This window comes from Geotrypetes seraphini, chromosome 2 (genome assembly GCF_902459505.1).
Source record: "Geotrypetes seraphini chromosome 2, aGeoSer1.1, whole genome shotgun sequence".
Lineage (NCBI taxonomy): Eukaryota > Metazoa > Chordata > Amphibia > Gymnophiona > Dermophiidae > Geotrypetes > Geotrypetes seraphini.
In genome coordinates this window covers 264,926,764-264,950,979 of record NC_047085.1, presented here as the reverse complement: position 1 = coordinate 264,950,979, position 24,216 = coordinate 264,926,764, and the positions used below count along the sequence as shown (strand labels likewise).

The 24,216-nt window shown below is 45.1% G+C and overlaps 1 protein-coding gene across 4 annotated transcripts in view; it reads left to right on the top strand.

Moving 5' to 3' along the window:
- Nucleotides 1-24,216, top strand: part of MICALL1 (MICAL like 1) — a 108,646-nt gene that overhangs the window by 32,680 nt on the left and 51,750 nt on the right. For all 4 annotated transcript variants that reach the window (XM_033929562.1, XM_033929560.1, XM_033929561.1 and 1 more), the window contains exons 9-12: nucleotides 915-1,312; nucleotides 15,068-15,202; nucleotides 15,289-15,415; nucleotides 23,545-23,635. In XM_033929562.1, coding sequence (XP_033785453.1) covers nucleotides 915-1,312; nucleotides 15,068-15,202; nucleotides 15,289-15,415; nucleotides 23,545-23,635 — 751 coding nt within the window. The remainder of the gene's footprint in view (nucleotides 1-914; nucleotides 1,313-15,067; nucleotides 15,203-15,288; nucleotides 15,416-23,544; nucleotides 23,636-24,216) is intronic.

Here is a 24,216-nt window from a genome sequence, read left to right as displayed (position 1 = left end):
AGAACACTGGGCTAGAGGATTCCCTCCCATCTACCTGGTTAAACAAGAGATTGCCATTCTGGTTCTTCATTAAGCCCAAACGGGCTGACAGTGTGCAATACATAAATCCAACGCTGCTCTAAGTAATTAAGTTTAGGGACTTCACCTTGAAAAAGCATTGTTATGCGATACATGTTAGTGATATCTGTCCCTGATTCCGACCACATTGAAAAAGATAAGTACAGTACTAGCAATAATCTATTAAAATTGATGAAATTTACTAGTACGCTTAAATATAAAAGTAACACTTAACCTAACGAAATACTAAATAAAACCAAATGTATAATGATCCCATGATGACAGAACACATAAAGCTCTGTGTAGTGAAAATCTATTGAACACAGAGTGGTGTTTCTGAGGATCAAAGGATTTGGAAAGGTGATACTGCTGGGTGATATTTGAATCGTAACACCTAAAACGTTCACTACGAAAGCTCAGTCATATTGATATTAGTTGATTCTGTGCATGGCATGCAGTTACCTTTATTGGCATGTTTGGATTTTATGTTCTTTGAATTAAAACTAATAAACATATATGTGGAGAAAAAGAATGAAAAGGTGGGCAAACACTTGGATTTTAGGGAGAGATGTGGCCTGCTTATAAGGTGACATCTAAGGGTGATCAGAAGAATAACAACAGGGCTAGTTTCTAAAAATCTGCAATGTTTTCAGCTGTGGAGCATCACTGCAGTGCCTTCTCCATTGCGTGGAATGAGGATTCAAGAGAAGCAGAGGCATGCGTGATGGGTTAAATGGGAATGGGCATGAAGAGGGAGGTCTTGCAAAAGGAAACTAAAACCACATTTTGGAAAAATGTTTGAAAAATCATCTTTGGAGTGGTACTATATTATATGATGGTCGTATTTTGTTCTTTAGCTCGGCAAGCCGGAATCCCCCCATCTCCCAGGCACTCGCACTCAGAACCTCCTTCCTCCACCCCATCTCCAGCGTTAAGTATTGAGAGCCTTTCATCAGAGAGCTCCGCCAAGACCGCAGGTGACCAGGATGAAATTGCTCTTGCAGAGGCAGTTACCAAAAGTTCCTCCGAGCCCACTGTGAACACTCTTTGCTTGCCTAATGTGGACTATCCTGTTAACATCGAGGCCCCATCATCATCCTCACAGAGCAGCAGGAGCTCATCCTGTGGCAGCTTGAAGACCAGCCCAAGTCGGCCTGCACCAAAGCCGCCTTCCAGTGCTAGCCCTAGTCCAACATTACGAACTGGAGACCCCACTGGATCCAAAACTTCCTCCCCACCTAAGACTCCAAGCAAGGTGAGTGCAAACTTTTTATTATTTTCTCATCATCTGGGGGCATAAGAACCCCCAATTTCTGGTCATTTTTAGGACTTCAAATACAAATACATAGCTACATCCCTGTGAATCTGTTTAAACTGGAAGGTATGCCTCGCAACAAGTTTTATGAAATCTCTTATGAATGGCACTCATCTTAGGCTTACAGGCAATAAGTGTTCTTTGCTTAGATGGTGTGTGAAGAAACATCTTACTGCACTTAGGTCCCAAAGGCCTGGCTGCTTTCCCAACACATACATAGTTTACTTCCATACACAGATTCTAGGGATGTGCATTCATCAATGTACATCTAGTTCGTTAGTGCACCTTAAAATATTTAGTTGAAGCTAAATCAATTTAATGTACATTAACGTATGAATTAGCACATGTCAAATTGATTACCATACATTAAAAGGTCTTAATGTTTTTAACTTTTATTAAAACAAATGTGTGACATGAACTGAAAGAATGTCTGAAATCAGAGCAAAAAGGTCAAACAAATTTTTGCCTTGTTCACATCCATATATATCAGCTATATAAAAAAAATACATACGTAAATAATCTGATTAGCACATGGCAGCTGAAACAACTTCCAGCTTTCTAACAAGTACGGTTTGCTCCAGCCACCCTCCCCCCAAGTGAAGAGGCAGTACTGTGTTTACATTGGGTTTGGTGGTAGACAGCCTCCCAGGAACAGGTTTGGAAAAGCCTAAAAATTTCTGTGTATTTAAAAATAAATGTTCCCACATTCTGGGAATAATTTTATCAGGAGCCAGATTACTTAACTTGTACTGGATCTTAGCCAAGGTATGCACATATCAATTAGCCACTCCTAGAACTAACCAGCCTAAATACATAGAGACCTGGAAAAGCTAGCCTGTTGGAAAATGAAGTGCTGGTATAAATCAAAAACAGCTAGAACTTCTAGGTAACTTTATTGTTTATTGAAAGCGTCTATACTTTTATTTTTTTAATTGTTTATTTAAAGTGAAGAACAACTCACAATTACATCAGGCACAAGAAACAATCCACAGCACAATACCCCCCCACATGGAACAATCCAGTGATACCATACTCTTATACATCTTCCCTAATAAGTTTAGAAACTAAAGAACCCCATCCACCCCCCTCCCCCCAGACAAGAAAAATAGACAAAGAATCCCAAGCAGGATAACCCACACAATATAAACACTATAAACAATACAAGAAGTTCAGTAATCCACCATTGCCTCTCAAACCCAGAGTCCACCTTCAAAAACCTATAAGCTGCACCCCGAGCTAGAACATCCATCTTCCAATTCCAAATAGTGGCCCCATATGTTCCGAAAAAATTGCCACTAATGTGCCAATAGAGCAGTCAACCTATATTGATGACACACTCCTCCCCCCCCCCAAGCGATCCCACACCTGCTGCAAGGAGGGCACCACTGATTGGTTCCAGTATTGAGCCAGCACTAAATGTGCGGCCACAAAAGCCAAGGTAAGTAATTTATCCTGATCATCCGTTAATCCCTCCACATGCACACCCAAAAGAGCCACCATCGCGTTCCTATCTATAGGGACTTGGCCAGTTTACTAATGTACAAAAACACCTGTTCCCAATAGGGACCCACCACCGTACATTCCCACCACATATGATAAAAGGTACTCCTGTCCCCACAACCACACCAACAGGCAGCAGTTGTGGACCGTGTTATCTTCTGAAAAAGCACAGGCGTTAAGAAGCCACGTAGTCATCAACTTCACAGCATTCTCAACCAGCACAGGCGCATAGACAATATGCTGAAGATGGTAAGACAGCATCTATACTTTAATGGCAGTTAAAGCCAGTGCTGAGCAAATAGGGCTCCTTTTACTTACTCATGGTAGAGCTTTATACTTCAGGCCGGCGAGGTAAATGCTCCAACACTCATCAATTCCTATGAATTGATGCATCAGAGAGGGGCCCAAGATCCTGAATGGCCTAGGCGCTTAAGACCCCCTCATATGGGAGGGATCTTAGGTGCCTGGGCCAATCAGAGTCTTGGGTCCCTCCCAGTGCATCCCAGGGTGCACCAGTATAGGCAGGCCTGCCAGCAGGAGTGAATGAGCATCCTTCCTGTCGGTCTTCTAAAAAAGGTATGGGGAGGGTCAGAGGGGGGGGATGGCCCACTAGACCAGCAGCAGATTATCTATTCCCCTTAATTATATCCATGACATCCTGATTGTCTGTCTTGTCTATGTAGATTGTAAGCTCTTTCGAGCAGGGACTGTCTTTGTGACACTGTACAGTGCTTCGTATGTCTGGTAGTGGTATAGAAATAATTATTAGTAGTAGTAGACCACCAGGCTTAGTGTGGGGGGAGGTGTTTATAGGCGCAGTTCTTGTGTGTGTGCTGCTTACAAACAGCAGCTGCGCCCGTTTAAAAAGAAAAAATGCAGCTCCTGCTCACCTTGCTTGCCGGTTCAGGCAAGGAGAGCAGGGACTGCTTTTTTTGGGCAAGCAGGAAGGGAGCTGTGCTATCGGGGGGGGGGGGGGGGTCCTTCTGAGCACAACTCCCCCCCCCCCTTACCAGCAATTTTCCGCACACATAGCATGCATATAATTTGCATGCTGTTGTGCTGAGAATTGCCAGTAAAACAAGAAATGCTCCCACCATGGTGTTGGAGCTTAGAGAATCTGGCCCTGAATGTTTACATTTAATGCACCTATCATCCTCCCAGATACCCATTCATTTTCCTCTTACCCTAGTGATATATATCCTATGTAACAGTTTAAAATATATGTGTTGTAGGGTTGCATTCATGGTAAGAGTGTTTACTTCAATAAAGATCAACTGCAAATCTACTTCTCATATTTGTTCCACAACATCCTTGCTTCAGGAAGCTGCCATTTGAGTCATGTATGGTGCTTTCCTACTAGATCTAACGGTTGTTGCCATTGGAAAAGCCTATTCTGTTACATCCACTCAGGAGTCTGTACAAAAGGTGTTCAATCTGTACCCATAAATTAGGTCTTGCAGAAAGTCATACTCATTGCTTTTGGCTCCTCACACATTAAAAGGACACAGATCCCCCTTCAGTTTTTTCTTTCTGTAAGCGAACCGTGCAGAAGTGTTTTCTGCTCTGCTCTGCTTATTTTTCTTATTTTCCACTTAAGTTCAACCCCCACTCAGAGATCTTCCCAAGGGTACAGGCTGCACTATGGCAACCCCAGACACCAGCAGGCTTCACGTTCTTGCACAGTCCCTCCTTCAAGAAATCCCAATGATGGCAGGATTCCAACTGCACCGTCTTGCATTGGCGGCCAATTGCGGGTGTTTCGGCGGGAATGGGAACAGATCTCGGACCAACAGATACTGGACATCTTTCTTCTCCCTCCCGTATTTTTTTCTGGATTCTCCAACCAGAATGCAAAAAAAAAAAAAAAAAAAAAAGAAAAGCTCAGAGGACTGGACCCATTCTGGATCTCAAGGCAGTCAAAGCATTTCTGAAAATTCTGTGATTTTGAATGTAAACAGTGTGATCGGTCATTGCAGCGGTGGCTCCAGGGGAATTCCTAGCATCTGTGGATTTGACAGAAGCTTATCTTCATATTCCCAGAGTATAGGAAATATCTTCGGTTTCATGTCCTCAAGCAGTATTTCCAGTTTTCAGCCCTTCAGGTTGGCGATGACCTCTCGCACTTTCACCAAAATTATTCTGGTAGTGGCTTCTCACCTCCACAGAATGGGGGTCCAGGTACACCCCTATCTGGATGACTAGCTGATCAGGGCTCCATCCAAGCTGGAGTGCGAGCAGGCAGTGGGGACTGTGGTGTCTCTGCTTCAACGCCTGGGCTGGATTGTCAATTTCAAGAAGAAAAAAACAAAAGGAATTGACCCCAAAATATCCACAAAAAAGAAAATCCAGAGAAAACCAAAAAAACTCTGTGGAGTGACGATGTTCCTAAATGGACTTTATTTGAAAGTATCAAAGTTCCAAAGGTACACTAAAATCATCCACATAAAATAATTCCATCCACATAAAAGTAAATCATCCACATAAGAGCCTTAAAGGACCTAGTCCGCTAGGGATACAGGACCCAACATGGTCCGTGTTTCGACAAAAAGTCTTCTTCAGGGGTCCCTGGGGGTCCTATAAAGGTGTGTACGTGGGAAACAATTGTGTGGTGAACCGGAAGTGAGACACTGCTTGCATTTGCAATGGAAAGAAGAGCCAGTTAACGCTCACTTAGACCTTGGAATATCTGGGTGTTCAGTTTGACATGGTGCAAGGTTGTATTTTTTCCCAAGCCACACAAGCAGAAGCTCCAGAAACAGATTATGGATCTTTTAGCATTTCCGACCCTCACTGCCTGGCATTACCTTTCAGATGTTGGGTTCCATGTCGTCCTCACTGGAGGTTCTTTGTACCAGGGCGCACATGCAGCCTCTCCAGGAATCCCTCGTGTCTCAGTGGTCCCCTCAAAATCATTCCCTGCAGATGCCAGTCCCCTGGATGGAGACAGCATGGAGCAGCCTATGCTAGTGGCTTCAGGGAGAGGTGGACAATGCTTATGACTGACACCAGTCTTTTCTGCTGGGGAGCTCATTGCAGAGACTGCTTCATACATCTAAAGGGGTGGTCGATCAACCGTCTAGAGCTTCAAAACATAAGACTGGCGTTGAGAGCTCTAGAAAACACCATAAGAGGAAAACAATAAGGTTTTTTTTTCTGACAATGCCACCATATGTGAATCAACAGGGGGGCACCAGAAGTGCTCACTTGAGTCAGGAGACATGGATGTTATTCTAGTGGGCAGAAGTGTATTTTCAGGCTCTCTCCACTGCGCACGTGGTCGGAGTGGAAAATGTGCAAGCAGACTTTCTCAGTCACTAAGCCCTGTACCCGGGAGAGTGGTGTCTCGCAAAAGGCATTGTGCGTCATTGGAGCAGACCAGTAATAGACTTGATGGCTTCAGCCAAGAACTCGAAAGTCAAGTGCTTCTTCAGTCAATGAACAGAACCAGGAAGCTTAGGACTAGACGCGTTGGTTCAGCCCTGGCCAACTCAGAACCTCCTTTACGTCTTACCACCTTGGCCTATGGTGGGTTGCAACTTATCCAGGATTGCGACTATGGTGGGTTACGACTTATCCAGGATTGCGACTCATCCAGGCTTAGTAATTCTTGTGGCCCCGGATTGGCCTCACTGGCCGTGGTATGCGGATCTTGTCCATCTTCACCAGGACAAGGACCTAAGGCTCCCTTTTATCATGATCTTCTCAGTCAGGTACCGGTTCCTATGGAGATCCCCCAGCGCTTTGGTCTTGCAGCATGGCTCTTGAGCACAAGGCCTTGAAGCAAAGAGGGTACTCTGACTTGGTCATTGCCGCTCTTTCGAGGTTCAAAAATCCCTCTACTTTGGCGGCAAATGCTAGTTCATGGACTCCTCATCGGGACGACCAGCAAAAGCAGTCGGGGTAGAGGCCACAGTATGAAGGTTGTTGGATGTTCAAGCCATAGAGCCTGTGCCATCTGAAGATTAGTGCTTGGGCAGATACTCCATATACTTCATCGTGTCAAAGTGGCTCATACGACTGGAGACCAATTCTGGATCTTGCATCAATGCAGCGCTTAAAGTTCCATTCTTTGGAGACTATCTGTCATAGCAGCGGTTGCTCCAGGGGAGTTCCTGGCCTCATTGGATTTGAGAGAAACCTATTTGTACATTCCTATGTTTCCAGACCTCAGAAAGTTCCTGAGGTTTCATGTTCTGGAAAACCATTACCATAGTGAATCAGAAATTAAATCTAAAAGAGCTGATGGTATGAATAGACGGAGGACCGTCGGATGATGGCCTTGATCGAGGACCATCACAGGGTCTAACACACACATGCACCTGTTTGCGACCCTGATAGAGAGGGCAAGTCCTGAGACAGCAAGGGCATAGTAAGAGACCCTTCATCCTCTGACTCTCCCTCAGAAAGGTCCCCTAGATCCTGACCGGCTGGGAGCCATTGCCCCCTCGTGCACCATCTGAAGCGCTGCCAGACTTTCTCTTGGAAGGTCAGCTGTCTTGAAGGGTTCTCCACATCAAATTAACAAATTCTGGAGAAAAGGCCATACTAGGCAGCGTTGAGTCTCCTGTAGAGGGCTCCAGCTTACGTTTCTTGGGCTCTGTGGCCTCTTAGCCCCTGTGTCTAAGATGACCGCCATTCTGGGACTCTGAAAGGAACATAGTCCCAACCAATGGGCTCCCTGCTGAGGAGTCTTATCCTGTCGGATCCTTCACCTCTTCTCCATAGAAGACAATCCTTGCCTGAAACTCTCTCTCTTACAGGATTCATCAGGCAAATGGGTCTAGCTCTTCCCATTCATATAGAATCTGAGCAGGAACCTTGAGCAACGCTCATGGAGGTGTTGGACTATGATAAATGGCCCAAGGACTGTGTAAAGCTTCCTCTACACAACTTAATGTAAGAAAATCTCTTTAAAATCTGGGAAAGTCCCAGTAGCTCCTAAAAAATTGGACATACTATATAGGCTCCAATCTACTCCTACCTTTGACAAGCTACAACTACAACATCAATCCTTGGTAGTAGAAACAGCCTTAAAACATGCTCATAGCTCACATTCTTATGCTAGTACTCCTCCTGAGAGAAGGCAGGACCTTGGACAGATTTGGCAGGCAGGTATTTCAACCATCCATGCTTACCAATTGCATACTCAACAATACTTATCTTCAGACCAACAGGAAACTTTCCAACACCTCACCAAAGACTTCTTGGAAACAAGGAATACATGGTGAGATCTGCCTTTGACACTTTTGACATCTTGTCTAGAACATCAGCAGTTTTTATTGCTATGTGCAAGCAGGAATTGCTCTGTGTTTCTGACGTAGAGCCCAATGTCCAAGACTGACTGTCAAATGTCCCATGTATACGAGGAGACTTTTTCAGGAATTGCATAGAAGAGTCTACTGAAGAGATAAAGAAACATATTGATTCCATGACAGCATTGTCCAAAGTGCAATCTGTTCCAGCTACAGAACAGTCACATAAATATCTTGCACCTTATAGACAAGAGCTCTATTATCCATCCAGGCATCATTTTGTCAGCCTGCCACCTCCACATGACTATGTATTCACAGATGCGCATGTCAGGAGAGATGATAAAAATCAAAATTAGCTGGTGGGTTTATTTTGCAGCCTCTTTACCCACCCCATCCCACTTTGTCCTCTCCAACCCCACACCGACGCTGTCAAGTGTAAACAAAACAAATATTATTAAGTCCTAGCTCAGGCTTGCTGTCTAACACCTGCTCTGGCATGATATACATTTCAAATATGATGTAATCAAAAAATAGAAAATAAAATTATTTTTTCTACCTTTTGTTGTCTGGCCATTTTATTATTCAAATCATGTTGATCCTAGGCTTTGGTTTCCATTTGTCTTCTGTTAACTTGCTTGCTAGGGTCTCCTGTCCATTTGACATTTTCTTCTTTCTCCATCCATCTTTCATCTCTGTACCTTCCCTTCCCTTCTCTCTCCTCCTCCCTGCTGGTCCAACACCCCCTAAGGGTCCAGTTTTAAGGAAAAATATCTGCCTGTTCTTCTTCTTATGTCCTTCTCTGACCCCAGCTACCCCTGGCAGTTTGTGAGGGGCCAGCACCCTCTCTCTTCCCTTCCTTCCAACTCCCCACCACACCCTATGTGGCCAGCACCCTCTCTCTCTTCCCTTCTCACCAGCTCCAGCCTCAGCCAGTCAGACTGCACCCCCTCCCTCCCACAAGTCCAGCATTCTCTCTCCCTGGCCTTCCCTCCAGCTTCCAGCTCCCCCTGATTCCATGGGTGGCAACAACCACCCCCCTTCCCCCCGCATGGGTCTGAGTCTAGCGGCGGCACCTCTCTCTTCCCCCTCCAGACTAGCTGCAGCACCTCTCTCTCTCCCCTCCCAGGTGCAGCAGCAACCCTCTCCTGACTAGCTGCATCACCTTCTTCCTCTCTTCCAACTAGCAGCACTACCACCGCTCCCTTTTCCCTTCCTCTCCTTGACTAGCAACATCTCTCTTTTATTATAATTTGCCTTTACAGCTGCCAGTATTAGTTCAGTGATTCCCTCTTGCAGCCTCAGGTTGTTTGCTAAGCCAGGCCCGCCTTCAATAATACAACTTCCTCTTTTCTCGGAGGTGGGTGCAGCCTATAAAAGGCCATGAAGCTGCCGGAGGGATGCCGGCATCTGTGCAGGTAAGTTACAAAAGAGTATGCTGCTGCTAGTTGGGAGGAGAGACAGAACGGTGGTGACAACAGTTGGAGATATGCTGGCACCATGTACCCTCTGCTACTGATACGTGTATCTCCTGGAGTGCGTATACCACTTGTTGGGAACCTCTGTTCTAAATCCATCATGTGGGTTTCTTGTAGAAATGCAATTCCCACTTCCTGGTGTCGCAGCACAGTAAAAATGTTCTTTTAATCAAGGAATTAATACCATGTATGTTCTATGTAATAAAATGGACTCATCAGTAAACAGCAATATTCTGGTAGGCTAAACTTCCACCTCTAGTAATTGGCAAGTAGAAGAGCATATAACATTAGGGTCACAGCTCCATTAGGATATGGATTATAATCATAAAGGCGTTAAGATAATGTGGAATATTTCTGCCCCTCCCACCAACTATGGATGCATTTGAACATTTGCTTTATCTGGAGAAATAATAGCAATCACTCCTCAATAGGCAATCTCCCTCCTCCTCCTCCCAACAATATCCAGAAATGTAGTCAGTATAGACCAAAGCTAACCCCGAAAGGAGATGTATATACCCTCTTCACCTTTATTCTTTCTGTCCTTGGTTTCTTTATTGACAAAGAAAGCACCCTGATCTTTTAACCCCATTTCCCCTCACTTCATCCCAAGATCCCTTTTGGAGCAAACCAAAGTCTAGTTCTTGGCCAGCTCAAGAATGAAAACCACTATTAAAGTGGTAGTAGGAATCCACCTTATTTTGGCATGTAGGTCTGCTAATCTTGTCAGTTTTTACTGATAATTCTTGGTCCACTTTGTGTAAAATAATATAGTGGTTCCTCTTTAGGTAGCTGATTGGTTGATAATAAACTTTCTTGTCGATTTGGCAAATAAAGACTATAATTTAGCTCTAGTGTGATCACTTTTCCACTGGATTGTGCATCAGTTCATACATTACCTACCAATTTAGCCTTACCTATGAGGTTTGACAATTAAGTTCATGAACTTGCCACCGTGTACTTACATTGGCAGCACTGTACAAACAGTTTAGTAAGGTTTCATAATCTTAGTATATCAGTGTCTCACAGCTGTGTTCATGTCGACGTGTGGTGGTGTCTTGCTGAGTGACATTCATTATTGTTGTTACATGTTTTTGTGTTTCTTGTTAAACTTGGCAGGAGTGGAAGTGAAATCAGGGACATGTTAGTCCAAGTTTATGGGGATAATACCATGAAGAAAACTGCAGTGTACAAATGGATTAAACATTTTTCTGAGGGGAGAGAAAGCGTCACTGATGAAGAGAGGTTAGAGTGGCATTAACAAGCAGAACTGATAAAACATTACAAAAAATTAATTGAATTGTGCATCAAAATCATCAACTGACTGTAAGAAGCATAGCAGACCAAGTAAACATCGTTAGAGAAACAGGAAAATCTTAACTGAAAATCTTAGCGTGAGAGAGGTGTGTGCAAAAATGATCCCTCATGGCTCTTGCATCACAGCAATGCACCAGCTCACACACTGTCTGTGAGAGAAGTTTTAGCCAGTAAATAAATAGCTGTATTGGAACACCCTCCCCACTCACCTGATTTGACCCTCAGTTACTTTTTTCTTTACCCAAAGATAAAGGAAATATTGAAAGGAAGACATTTTTATGACATTCAGGACATCAAGGGTAATACAACGCCTCTGATGGCTATCCAGAAAAAGAGTGTGGAGTGTGTGACGCAGTGGTTAAAGCTACAGCCTCAGCACTCTGGGGTTGTGGGTTCAAAGCCCCGCTGCTCCTTGTGACTCTGGGCAAGTCACTTAATCCCCCCATTGCCCCAGGTACATTAGTTAGATTGTGAGTCCACCGGGACAGACGGGGAAAAATGCTTGAGTACCTGAATAAATTCATGTAAACTTTTCTGAGCTCCCTTGGGAGAATGGTATAGAAAATTGAATAAATAAAATTTCCAAAACTGCTTTGAAGGGTGGACTAAGTGCTGGCGTCGGTGCATAGCTTCCCAAGGGGAGTACTTCGAAGGTGACCATAGTGATATTCAGCAATGAGGTATGTAGCACTTTTTCTAGGATGAGTTCATGATTTTGTAGATTGCCCCCACCTGCCTCCACCCTTCACTGCTCCCCCAAATGATGACAGAGTTCTTCTATGACAAAATTCACATGATTCACCTTGAGTTCCCAACCAGATCCCCTCCCCTCCTCTCCCCACATGCCCCCTTCTAACTGTCCACTCTACCAACATTCCTTCAACCCCTGCCACCTTTTCCTCCTTTTCTGAAATCACTGAAGAGGAAACTGCACATCTTCTCTCCTCCTCCAAACCCACTATCTGTTCCTCTGATCCGATTCCCACCCACCTACTCAGTGCTATCTCATTCACTGTTGTCCCTCCTATCTGTCACATCTTCAACCTATCATTCTCCACTGCAACTGTTCCTGATGTCTTCAAACATGCCATAGTCGCATCTCTCCTCAATAAATCCTCATTAGACCCCACATCTCCCTCCTCCCCTTCTTAGCCAAGCTACTTGAATGTGCTGTTCACCGCCATTGCTGGACTTCCTTTCATCTCAAGGTATTCTTGACCCACTTCAATCGGGCTTTTGCTCACTCAATTTCACAGAAACTACCCTTGCTAAAGTCTCTAATGACCTGTTCCTGGCCAGATCCAATGGTCTCTAATCTATCCTCATCCTTCTTGATCTATCTGCTGTCTTTGATACTATTCATCACCACCTGTCCTCTCTGGGAATCCAGGGTTCTGTTTTCTCCTGGTTTTCTTCCTATCTCTTCCATTGCACTTTCAGTGTATGCAATGGTTAATCCTCCTGCACTGCTATCCCACTGTCAATCGGTGTATCTCGAGGTTCTGTCTTGGGCCTTCTCCTTTTTTCCCTGTTACCCACTCCCTCGGTACACTGATCTCCTCCCATGGCTTTCAAAGTGGTGAACTGGATTAGAAACAGGTTGATGGACAGACACCAGAGGGTAGTGGTAAATGGAATTCGCTCAGAGAAGGGTCAGGTGAGTAGTGAAGTGCCTCAAGGATCAGTGCTGTTCAATATGTTTGTGAGCGACATTGCTGAAGAGTTAGAAGGTAGGGTTAGCCTTTTTGCGGATGATACCAAGATTTGTAAGAGAGTGGACACTTCGGAGGGAGTGAAAAACATGAAAAAGGATCTGCAAAGTTAGAAGAACAAAATCCAAGGGAACCGTATATGCTGGGAGGTGAGAGGCTAATAAGCATAGATGGAGATAGGGACCTTGGGGTGATTGTGTCTGAGGATCTAAAGACATCTAAACAGTGTGATAATATGGTGGCTGTAGCTAGAAGGATGCTAGGCTGTATAGAAAGAGGAGTAACCAGTAGAAGAAGGGAGGTGTTGATTCCCTGAGTATTGTGTTTAGTTTTGGAAGCCATATCTGATGAAGGATATAAAAAGACTTGAAGCGGTCCAGAGGAAGGCAACGAAAATGGTAAGGGGTTTGAATAAAAAGAAGTACGAGAAGAGATTGGAAGATCTAAATATGTATACTCTGGAGGAGAGGAGGGACAGGGGAGATATGATACAGACGTTTAAATACTTGAAAGTTATTAATATAGAACCAAATCTTTACAAAATGGTAAAACTAGAGGACATAATTTGAGATTACAGGGAGGAAGACTTAGGAGCAATGTTAAGAAATTCTTCTTCACGGAGAGGGTGGATAGATGCCTGGAATGCCCTCCTGAGGGAAGTGGTGGAGAGGAAAATGGTGGTGGAATTCGAAAAAGCATGGGATAAAATTAGAGGATTTCTAATTAGAAAAAAAAAGGATGTAAATTAAAGAACTAAGGCCGGTATTGGACATACCTGCACGGTCTGTGTCCATATATGGTGATTCAGTGTAGGTTGGGGTGGGCATCAATGGGAACTACACTAATATGGAACATGAGGATGTTACTGGCCAGACTTTACGGTAGATATCCTGCAAACAATGGGATGGTTGGATAGGCTGAAGTGAGCTTGGACGGCAACTTCAGCATTTGGAACTTAGGATAATACCAGACTTTACAGTCTATGGCCCAGAAATATCAAAGAAGGGACAAGTTAATTTAATCATGGGTTTTTTTTTTCTTTATAATCATCTTTATTCAGTTCCAAAAAGAAACCATACTACACAGAACAGCGTGCTAAAGTCATGCAAATAGAACAATAAACCACAGTGCAGAGAATGCACTCGCAAAATCAAAACACAGAAGCAGAACTGTAAGTTTCCATAGAAAACGCTCAAATAACTCCCAACCAAGCAATCATGTATTTTTTAATGGTTATAACTTATGGCCAGACTGGATGGACCATTCAGGTCTTTATCTGCCATCATTTACTATGTTACCTGTATGCTGATGACTCCCAGATCTTCCTCTTCACACCAGACATCGCTACAGAAATGTTATAAGGACATAATGTCTCATATTTTAGCTACCGTAATTTAAGAGATTCCATATTCAATTGAATCAAAGCTTAAAAAACTCAATAGTCTTAGGTTCACCTAGGTGATATTTATTGATATGAAATTTTAACTTTTGTTCTTTTTATATATAATAATCTCAGTGAACCACTTATCCAGTTTAGAGGAGTATGCAATATGGATTTTCAGTGAGCAAAGAAACCAAGACAGTTAAGACCATCTTCCTTTTTGAAGAGTTTTCTCTCTCAATTTGAAATCTTAGTATACAGTAAATACCATCTTTACTAGGATAATGAAATATTTTACTAGGAACCTGCAATTAAATCTTAGAGGAGGCAAAATCTTACTCATTTGAATGGAGATCTCACCAATTGCCTACATAACATTGTTATACACAGAAATTAATTCCAGGTTTAGGTTGGTTCCCAAAATTGGCATGAAATCAGCAATGCAAGGCGTTTGCATACATGTTGGTACATGTTGGTGCATTGATGCTAGGTTATACTAGTATTCTGTAATGAAATCTAGGATCTCACCATATTGCCTTTGGGAGGCACCCACTTATAGAAACTGGTCCCATAGTGCTGGCCTGGTTATTGTTCAGTATGTATATTCAGCACCACTGCCTATATCGATAGCAAGGGAATATATGGATTAATTTAACTGCCAGCACCTCTCTAATGTTAGTCTCTCTATTTTCAAATAGCTTCCTGATTTCGCTGTCTTTTTTTTAAAGAATGGTAGAATGGCATAATCTTATGTTGCTGAGCACATGACAAGGAGATACAATGCTTAGAGGAAAACACTTTATATAATAAGAGTAGAAAATGAGTGAACAAGAAATGGTTCTGTTAAAAGGCATACCAGCACACAGCTTGCAAGGGATTCATGTTTTCTCCAAATGACTTCAAGAACTATACACTTCATGAACATTAAGTTAAATAAAAATACACATTTCTGTCTGTTAATACTAAAGCAACCCTCCTTGCTGCCCTTTTAAAAACTCCAGCTCTGTGTGAGTGCCTTTCCTAAACAGCTGCTGAAGTTTGTGTTTTTATCCCCCTACCAGATGTCATGCAAAGAGAATCCTTTCAACAGAAAACAATCACCTGTTCCCTCACCTGCAAAGAGAAAATCTTTGAAAGGACCCAAACCAGCACGTCCTCCTGCCCCAGGCCATGGTTTCCCTCTCATCAAACGCAAGGTATGGGATTTCCTCTCCTGAAGGGGTGTTTGCACTCTTAGATTAACTGTGATGGCAGGGTGATGGAATCTCCTGTTTCTTGTTAGGTGCAGGCAGATCAATACATCCCGGAGGAGGACATTCATGGGGAAATGGAGGCCATTGAGCAGGAACTAGATGAGCTGGAGCACCGTGGAGTAGAGCTGGAGGAGAAGCTACGCAGCATTGAGAATGGTAAGAGGGCTTTATCTCCTTTATTTCAGGAGAGACAGGACTATATCCTCTCTCTAGGGGAATTGGGAAAAGATAGAATTATGCCCTATCTGTATGATGGTATACTACCACTCTTGAGTAAGTGAGGTGTAGGGAGAAAGGAGGACCAAGCTACCTGCTTCTCTTGCCCTTTAATAGAACTCTATTCTTTAATCGTCTCTCCAGACTGGCACAGCTCACTGATGGGCAATAGCTCACCATGACCAGCAGGTGGAGACTGAGACCCAAACTTTTGGCTGAAGTACAAGTGGGCTGTGCTTTCCCAAATACAATCAGTCTGCTCTCAGTCTCCAGCAGGTAGTCCCAGTCTCCAGCAGGTGGTAAGCCTATGCAGTCTTCCCTGATTTTGTTTAGGCATTCTATTCCTCATCTGTGGTGCCGGATTGAGCTTGGGAGACCCTTTTGGGGATCCGCCAACCTTGTGGGTGTCGCACTTGATGTGTCGAGTCCCTCCCCCCATTTCCCCTACCTTCCCCTAAATTTTTTTCAATAAAGGTGCCTCAGCTGTAAGCCTTGCCACCGATACCAGCAAGGCATATAGCTTTGAGAGCTAGTGGGGTCTGTTCAACTATCCCTTACAGTTACATTGTGAAAAAAAAAAATCTTGAGGCAGTGCCAGTCTGAAGCGAAGCCTTCAATTGAGATAAATTGCATTTAATTGCTAACCAACACTTTTATTTTTCAGCTAATAGTAGTTTTCGCAATGAGCAATTTTAAGAGGACAGAGTGTTCATTGTGTTCATAGAAACATAGAAAGTGACGGCAGAAAAAGGCCAAGGCCCATCGAATCTGCCCACTCCATTGACCCACCCCCCTAGATAATCGCTCTCTGATGATCTTTCCCTCGTAGAGATCCGACATGAGCATCCCATCTGTTCTTAAAATCTGGCACGCTGCTGGCCTCGATCACCTGTACTGGGAGCTTATTCCAGCTGTCAACCACTCTTTCGGTGAAGAAGTATTTCTTGGTGTCGCCATGAAACTTCCCGCCCTTTATTTTCAGCGGGTGTCCTCTTGTGGCTGAGGGTCCTTTAAGAAGGAAAATATCATCTTCTACCTTGATACGACCAGTGACATACTTAAACATCTCAATCATGTCTCCTCTCTCCCTATGCTCTTCGAGAGAGTATAGCCGCAATTCGTTCAGCCTTTCTTCGTATGATAGATCTTTGAGCCCCGAGACCATCCTGGTGGCCATTCGCTGTACCAACTTGACTCTCAGCACATCTTTACAGTAATGTGGACTCCAGAATTGTACGCAGTACTCCAGATGAGGCCTCACCATGGTTCTGTACAAAGGCATTAGGACGTCGGGCTTCCGATTAACAAAGTTTCTCCGGATACAACCCAGTATTTGCCTAGTCCTGGATGAAGCCTTCTCCACTTGATTGGCCGTTTTCATGTCTTCACTGATGATCACCCCCAAATCCCGTTCTGCTGTAGTCCATTTAATGTGTACGTTCTGCACGGATTATTGTTGCCAAGGTGCATGACCTTGCATTTGTTAGCGTTGAAGCTAAGCTGCCAGGTCGAGGACCAAAGTTCCAATAAAAGCAGGTCTTGCGTCATGCTGTCGGACAGACTGCCGTTACTCACAATGTTACATAGTTTGGCATCATCGGCGAATAATGCTATTTTACCTTGAAGCCCCCGAGTCATGTCTCTTACGAATATGTTGAAAAGGATCGGGCCCAAGACCGAGCCCTGCGGCACCCCACTGGTCACCTCCGACGTTTTAGAGATGGTACCATTAACCACCACCCTCTGAAGTCTACCACTCAGCCAATCGTGGACCCATGCTGTAAGTGTTTCACCTAATCCCATCGATTTCATCTTGCTCAATAGTCTACGGTGGGGGACGCTATCAAAGGCTTTGCTGAAGTCCAAGTACACGACGTCCAGGGATTCTCCCAAATCTAGTTTCCTTGTTACCCAGTCAAAGAAACTGATGAGATTGGATTGACAGAACCTACCCTTGGTGAATCCATGTTGGTGGGGATCGCGTAGTTCCTCCTCGTCTAGTATCATGTCTAATTTGCGTTTGATGAGTGTTTCCATGAGTTTACTCACTACCGATGTGAGACTCACCAGTCTGTAATTCGCAGCTTCTGTCCTGCAACCCTTTTTGTGCAGAGAAACGACGTTAGCTGTTTTCCAGTCCAAGGGCACTATTCCCGTGCTCAGGGACAGATTGAAGAGTACGGATAACGGTTCTGCTAGGACGTCCCTGAGCTCACTGAGCACCCTGGGATGTAGATTGTCCAGCCCCATTGCTTTGTTCACCTTGAGTCTTGATAATTCATTGTAGACGTCTCCGGAAGTAAACTCAAAATCCCGAAATGGGTCTTCTGAACTTTGCTTTGCCTGCAACTGTGGACCGGACCCCGGTGCCTCGTAGGTGAAGACCGAGCAGAAGTATTCAATTAGTAGTTCGGCTTTGTCTGAATCTGATTCTACATACTTCCCATCTGATTTCCTAAGGTGCACTATCCCATCAGTGTTTCTTTTTCTGTCACTAATATACCTGAAGAAGGATTTGTCACCCTTCTTGATGTTCCTTGCTAGGTTTACCTCAGCTCGATGCATGGCCTCTCTGACTGCCGCTTTCACTGCTGTAGATTTTGGCCATGTATTCAAATTTAGCCTCCCTTGTCTCTGAATGTTTGTAGGAAATAAATGCTAATTTCTTTTCTTTAACGAGATCTGAGATCTCTGCGGTGAACCATTGGGGTCTATTGTTTCTTCGCCATTTGCTTGCTGATTTTATGTATTGGTTCGTTGCTACATGTAAGGTAGATTTCAAGGTTGACCACATATCCTCCACATTATTGGCCACAGCTTGGATTTGTAGTGCGTGATGGACGAAATCTCCCATGCGTTTGAAGTCAGCGCCTCGAAAGTTGAGTACTCTTGTTGTCGTGCTTGATCTAGTGAAATCTTTCTTGAGGTTGAACCATACCATGTTGTGGTCACTGGAGGCTAACTTATCGCCTACCGAGACCTCCGATACGCTTTCTCCGTTGGTGAATACCAGGTCCAGTATCGCTTGTGCCCTAGTGGGCTCCAATACCAGTTGTTTGAGTTGTGCTCCTTTAATGGTGGATAATAGCCTTCTGCCGGCACTGGTTGTCGCTGTGAGCCTGTTCCAATCTGCATCCGGCATGTTGAAGTCCCCTAGCAGTACAGTGTCCCCCCTTAAAGTGATATTCTCTATGTCTTGGATTAATTCTATGTCTTTGTTTTCCAGCTGTCTTGGTGGTCTGTATATTATACCAAGATACAGACACTTTTCTTTGCCTCTGGCTAGGTTTACCCAGAGGGATTCCCCGGAGTACTTAACCTCCGTGATTCTCGTAGTTTTAATGTCCTCCCTAGTGTATAGCGCTACCTCTCCTCCTAACTTGCCCTCTCTGTCTTGACGAAGTAAGTTGTAACCCGGTATAGCCATATCCCACCCATGAGAGTCCGTAAACCAACTTTCGGAAATCGCCACCACATATAGGTCAGCATTTATTATCTCGGTCTTCAGTTCCAGGATTTTATTGCCTAAACTTTGTGCATTGACATACATAGCCCTCCATGCCTTGTGATGAAACCCTGTGGGGAGTTACCCATCCGAGTTAGTTTGCCCCCTAATGAATTGTTTGCAATGTGAGTATTTATTACGGACTCAGAATTATTTGCAGTGTGAGTACTTACCTCGGACTTGGTATTGTTAGCAAAGTGAGCACTTACCTCGGACTCAGAAGTGGAACTGTGACTCTCCTCCTCAGGATAGTTACCTACTGCACAGGTACCCTCCCCCAACTTACCTAGTTTAAAGCCCTTCGAAGCAGACGGGCTAGTCGGTGTCCGAAGACGTTCTTACCTCTGCTGGTTAGATGAAGTCCGTCTGGTCCCTGAAGTCCCTGTAGTGCCTCTCTATGGTTCAGGAATCCGAAGTTCATCTCCCTGCACCATCCGTGTACCCACTCGTTGGTCCTCTGGATGCGCTCATCTCTGGCTCTTCCCTTGCCTCTAACTGGGAGGATCGATGAGAAGACCACCTGTGCTCCCGTCCGCCTCAGCTTCTCACCCAAGGCTCCAAAGTCTATGGGTATATTCTCCACAAGGTCGTTGTGGCCAGCCTGTGTTTGCAGTGTGCCAGCCACCATAAAGGGAAATCTTCATTGGCTTCGGATGCTGGTGAGCATCCCTTCATGAGTGCTTTGTGCGTTGGCAGAAGGCAGGAGGGAAGCCCGGGCTTCCCCTACTGCCCACGCAGGGATTTCCCCAGCTGTTGACAGGGAAAAAAGGTTTCCCATAGCGCAGATAGTCCTGGGGACTCTTTTACTGCTGCTGCTGGCTTGCCTGCTTTAGCAGCTGGGGCGATTCAGGCCTCTTTGCTGCTGCAGGCCTTGGGGGAATTTTTTGGGGCAGGTCTTGCGTCAGTTTTTGCGTGATTTTTGTTATTACTGCCCTGGTGGGTGGCGCTTTTTCTGTTCCAGGTCTTCCAAGGGCCGTTTCTTTCTCTGCATGCAGTCCTTTTGGGGAGCCCGCCGGGGTGTGTGTGTGACACCACTGGCAACCCCTCTGCCACCCACTCAGAACAATCCTATCATTCCTCCTTGCAGGCCCTTCCCCTGGTGCCGGTGGGCACCTGGTTGCGAGAGTTTTACCAGGGATGGACCAATATCACATCGGATCAGTGGGTCCTGGAGGTGATTTGGGATGGTTATGTTCTGGAGTTTTCCTGACCCTTGCCAGATCATTTCCTCGCTTTTCCTTGTTAGGCAGCTTGGAAGAAGTGGGCCTTTCGTCAGACCCTGCAGCAGCTGATTGACCTCAAAGCGGTAGTTCCAGTGCCTACTTGGGAGTGTCGTACCTACAGGTATTCCATTTACTTTGTGGTGCCCAAGAAAGAGGGGTCTTTTCGGCCCATCCTAGATCTGAAAGGTGTCAACAGGGTGCTCCAGGTTCCGTCTTTTTATATGGAGACTCCTGAGATTGGTCATTCTGGCGGTTCATCTGGGGGAATTCCTGACCTCTCAATCTGACGGAGGCCTACCTGCATGTTCCAATTTGGGCATCCCATCAGCGGTTCCTTCGCTTTGCGATCTTGGGAAAGCAGTAACAGTTTTGTGCACATCCTTTTGGTCTGGCCATGGCTCCGCAGACATTCACCAAAATTATGGTGGTAATGGCGACAATTTTACACAAGGGGGGCATTCTGGTTCATTCCTATCTAGATGACTGGTTGATTCGAGCGAAATCCTTTCAGGAAAGCTCCTGGGTTACAACTTGGGTTGTGGAGTTCCTGCAGTTACTGGGATGGGTGGTCAACCTGTTCAAGAGCCAGTTGACTCCATCTCAGTGCCTGAAGTACCTCGGAGTTCTCTTCAACACTGGTCTGGGGAAGGTCTTCCTTCCAGAGGCCCATGTGTACAAATTGCAGTCGCAGATTCGCCTTCTGATGGCATCCCGAAGCTTGGGCACAGGACTTTCTCCAGGTCTTGGGGTCGATGGCGGCCTCCCTAGATATGGTTCGGTGAGCTCGGGCTAACATGCGGCCACTTCAGTATGCTCTTCTTCAGCGGTGGTCACCTCAGATGCACGATTTGGACTCACCAGTTACTCTTCGGGGCCTGGTTCATCGAACCTCCGTTAGTGGCTGCAGTCTTCCAATATGGTGCAGGGAGTGAGTCTGGATCAGCCTCAGTGGACAGTGCTTGGCACGGACGCCAGTCTCCTCGGTTGGGGAGCTCAATGTCTTGGTCGCTCGGCATAGGGCAGCTGGACTCTATAGGAGGCATCTTGATCAATCAATGTTCTGGAGACCAGAGCCATCTGGTTGGCATTGCTAGCATTCCAGATGTTGCTGATGGGCAAGTCAGTTTAGGTTCTCTTGGACAGTGTCACGGTGGAAGCTTACGTCAATCGTCAGGAGGGAACCAAGAGTCATCTGGTGGCTTAGGAGGCTTCTTTGCTCATGGCTTGAGCAGAGGCTCACCTACTGGACCTATCGGCTTCTCACATTGCGGGAGCAGAGAATGTCCAGGCAGACTTCCTCAATTGTCATGGCGAATGGTGTCTCAGTCCTGCTGCCTTCAAGTTGATTGTGCAGGCTTGGAGCTGGCCGGTCATGGACCTGATGGCTACGAGTGTCAACGCCAAAGCACCATGGTTCTTCAGTCGGTGCAGAGATCTTCAGGCTGGATGCTCTGATGTAGTCTTGGCCAATGGAGGATCTCCTGTACATGTTTCCCCTGTGGCCGATGGTGGGCAAAGTCCTTTGCATTGCTTGGTGCCTCGGCTGCATGATCCTGGTGTTTCTGGACTGGCCCAGGTGCTTGTGGTACACAGATCTGGTTCATCTTCTTGTGGCAGATCTCTTCTGCTGCCCCTCTTGCCCAACCTTCTGACACAGGGTCCCATTCCCATGTTCAATCCAGGTCCCTTTTGTCTTACAGCTTGGTTCTTGAAAGGAAACGCCTAAGTAAGAAGGGTTATTCAGATAAGGTGATCTCCACTCTCTTGGGTTCATGGAGACTTTCTAACTCTCTGGCTTTTGTGTGTGTTTGGCGTATCTTTGAGGAATAGTGTTCTGCATGGGGCATGGTTCCCCTTTGCGCTTCTTTGCTTCACATCTTGGTTGTCTTGCAGGTTGGCCTGGACAGATGTCTTGCCTAGTTCTCCCTTCAGGTTTAGCTGGTGGCTTTGTCTACATTTTGCAGTTTGCTACATGATAGATATTTGACCTCTTTGCCGGATGTGATTCGTTTTTTGAAGGTGGCCAAATTGCTCCAGTCTCCAGTGCGGCCTTCGGTTCTAGCCTGGGGTCTCAGTCTGGTGCTGTCCATGCTCGTGCACCCTCCTTTTAAACCTCTAGGCTCCTGCACCCTGAAGGACCTTACTCTTAAGGCGATCTTCTTGGTGGCCATTACTTCTGCGAGATGCATTTCTGAGTTGCAGGCTTTCTCTTGTAGGCCTCCCTGGAGTTTTCTAGGGATTGCGTCGTGCTGCAACCAGTTCCTTCTTTTCTGCTGAAGGTGATTTCACCTTTGCATATCAACCAGTCCGTGGCCCTCCCAGTCTTGGGTAGTCAGGAGTACACTTTGGAGCAGAGACAGTTGCACAAATTGGATGCTTGTAGGGTCCTTCGCTCTTATGTTCAGTGGACCCAGGTGGTCCAGATGTCGGATTGTCTTTTTTGTCTTCCTGATGGGTCCTCGTAGAAGAGAAGGTGCTTCCAAAGCTACCATTGTGCACTGGATCAAGGAGACTAGAGCTTCAGCGTATCTTCTTCAAAAGAAGCATGTTCCAGAATTTCTGAAAGCTCATTCTACTCAGGGTCAGGCAGCTTCTTGGGCGGAGTCTTCTCTGATGCCTCTGGTAGATATCTGTTAAGCAGCGGTATGGTCTTCACTCCGTTCCTTTGTGCGGCACTATCGTGTGAATGTTCAGGCACGTCGGGACGCGGTGTTCGGGGAGCGTGTGCTTGTGGCAGCCCTTCAAGTGGTTCCACCCATGATGGGTACTGCTTTGGTACGTCCCATCATTGAGCTGTGCTAGTCTGGAGAGATGATTAAAGAAGGAAAAATTAGGTTCTTACCTGCTAATTTTCTTTCTTTTAGTCTCCTCAGATCGGCACAGCCCCCATCCTGTCTGTGTTGTTCGGGAGTCGTATAAAGAGTGTGGGTTTTTTTTGGGGGGGGGTTGGAATATTGGGGAGCTTACAAAAAAAAAAAAAAAGAACAGTGGCCTTTGGTTCGTCTGGCATAGCTGTGGAGCTGTGGGGACATTTCACAAGGTCCTTATCCTATTCAATATCCAACAATGTTTCTTTTTGTTGTTTTCTCTCCTTCTAGGAGTGTTGTTGCTGTTATAATTCACAGTTAGTTTATTGGTTCTGCTTGGCTATTCAGCAGACTGATAGTATTTGGGGAAAGCACAAACCACTTGTACTTCAGCCAAAAGTTTGTGTCTCAGTCTCCACCTGCTGGTCATGCTGAGCTATTACCCATTAGTGAGCTGTGCCGGTCTGGAGAGACTAAAAGAAAGAAAATTAGCAGGTAAGAACCTAATTTCTCCTTCTCTGGGTTTATATGCAGAAAATGAAGAGGACAATCTCTTGGTTGAGTGGTTTAAGCTGATCCATGAGAAGCATATGCTGGTACGGCGCGAGTCAGAGCTTATCTACATGTGAGTGAGGAAAACAGTGTTAATGGATTTAATTACATTTATGACATTTCAGTCACAAATAAGTTATTAAATTTCCTCTATCCATAGTGTCTTCACCAGACCAGTCCAGAACCTGTAAGTTGTTCCCATGAACCAACAGGAGAGAAAAAAGAAGTCCTGTATTCTTTGCCCGCACTGTACATACTTAGATACTCAGTATTTCTCTGTCTCCAGTGGAGGTTGACGGACCAACTCTGTAGCTTCTAAACAGGTTACTGAGGCAGTTCCTGTCACAGTTGGAGAACTGTGCATGTGTTAAAAATTGAGATTTTAAGCTCCATTAAAAAGATTAAAAAAAAAAAAAAAAGATGACCATAAGGCAATTGAAGACCTTAAAGCAATTGAATTGGACCTGGAGCAAGAATGATACTTGGAGTATAATAAGTTCTCCTCCTCCCCTGACCTTTTCCTCCATTATTCACCACCATTTTTTTCTTTTTCTCTGTAAGAAGTTTAAGTAATTGGATGAGAAGTTGTTGCTTCAGCTCAAAACATTCAAATTAAAATACAGAAAATCTCTAATTAGAAAATGAATGGTATAA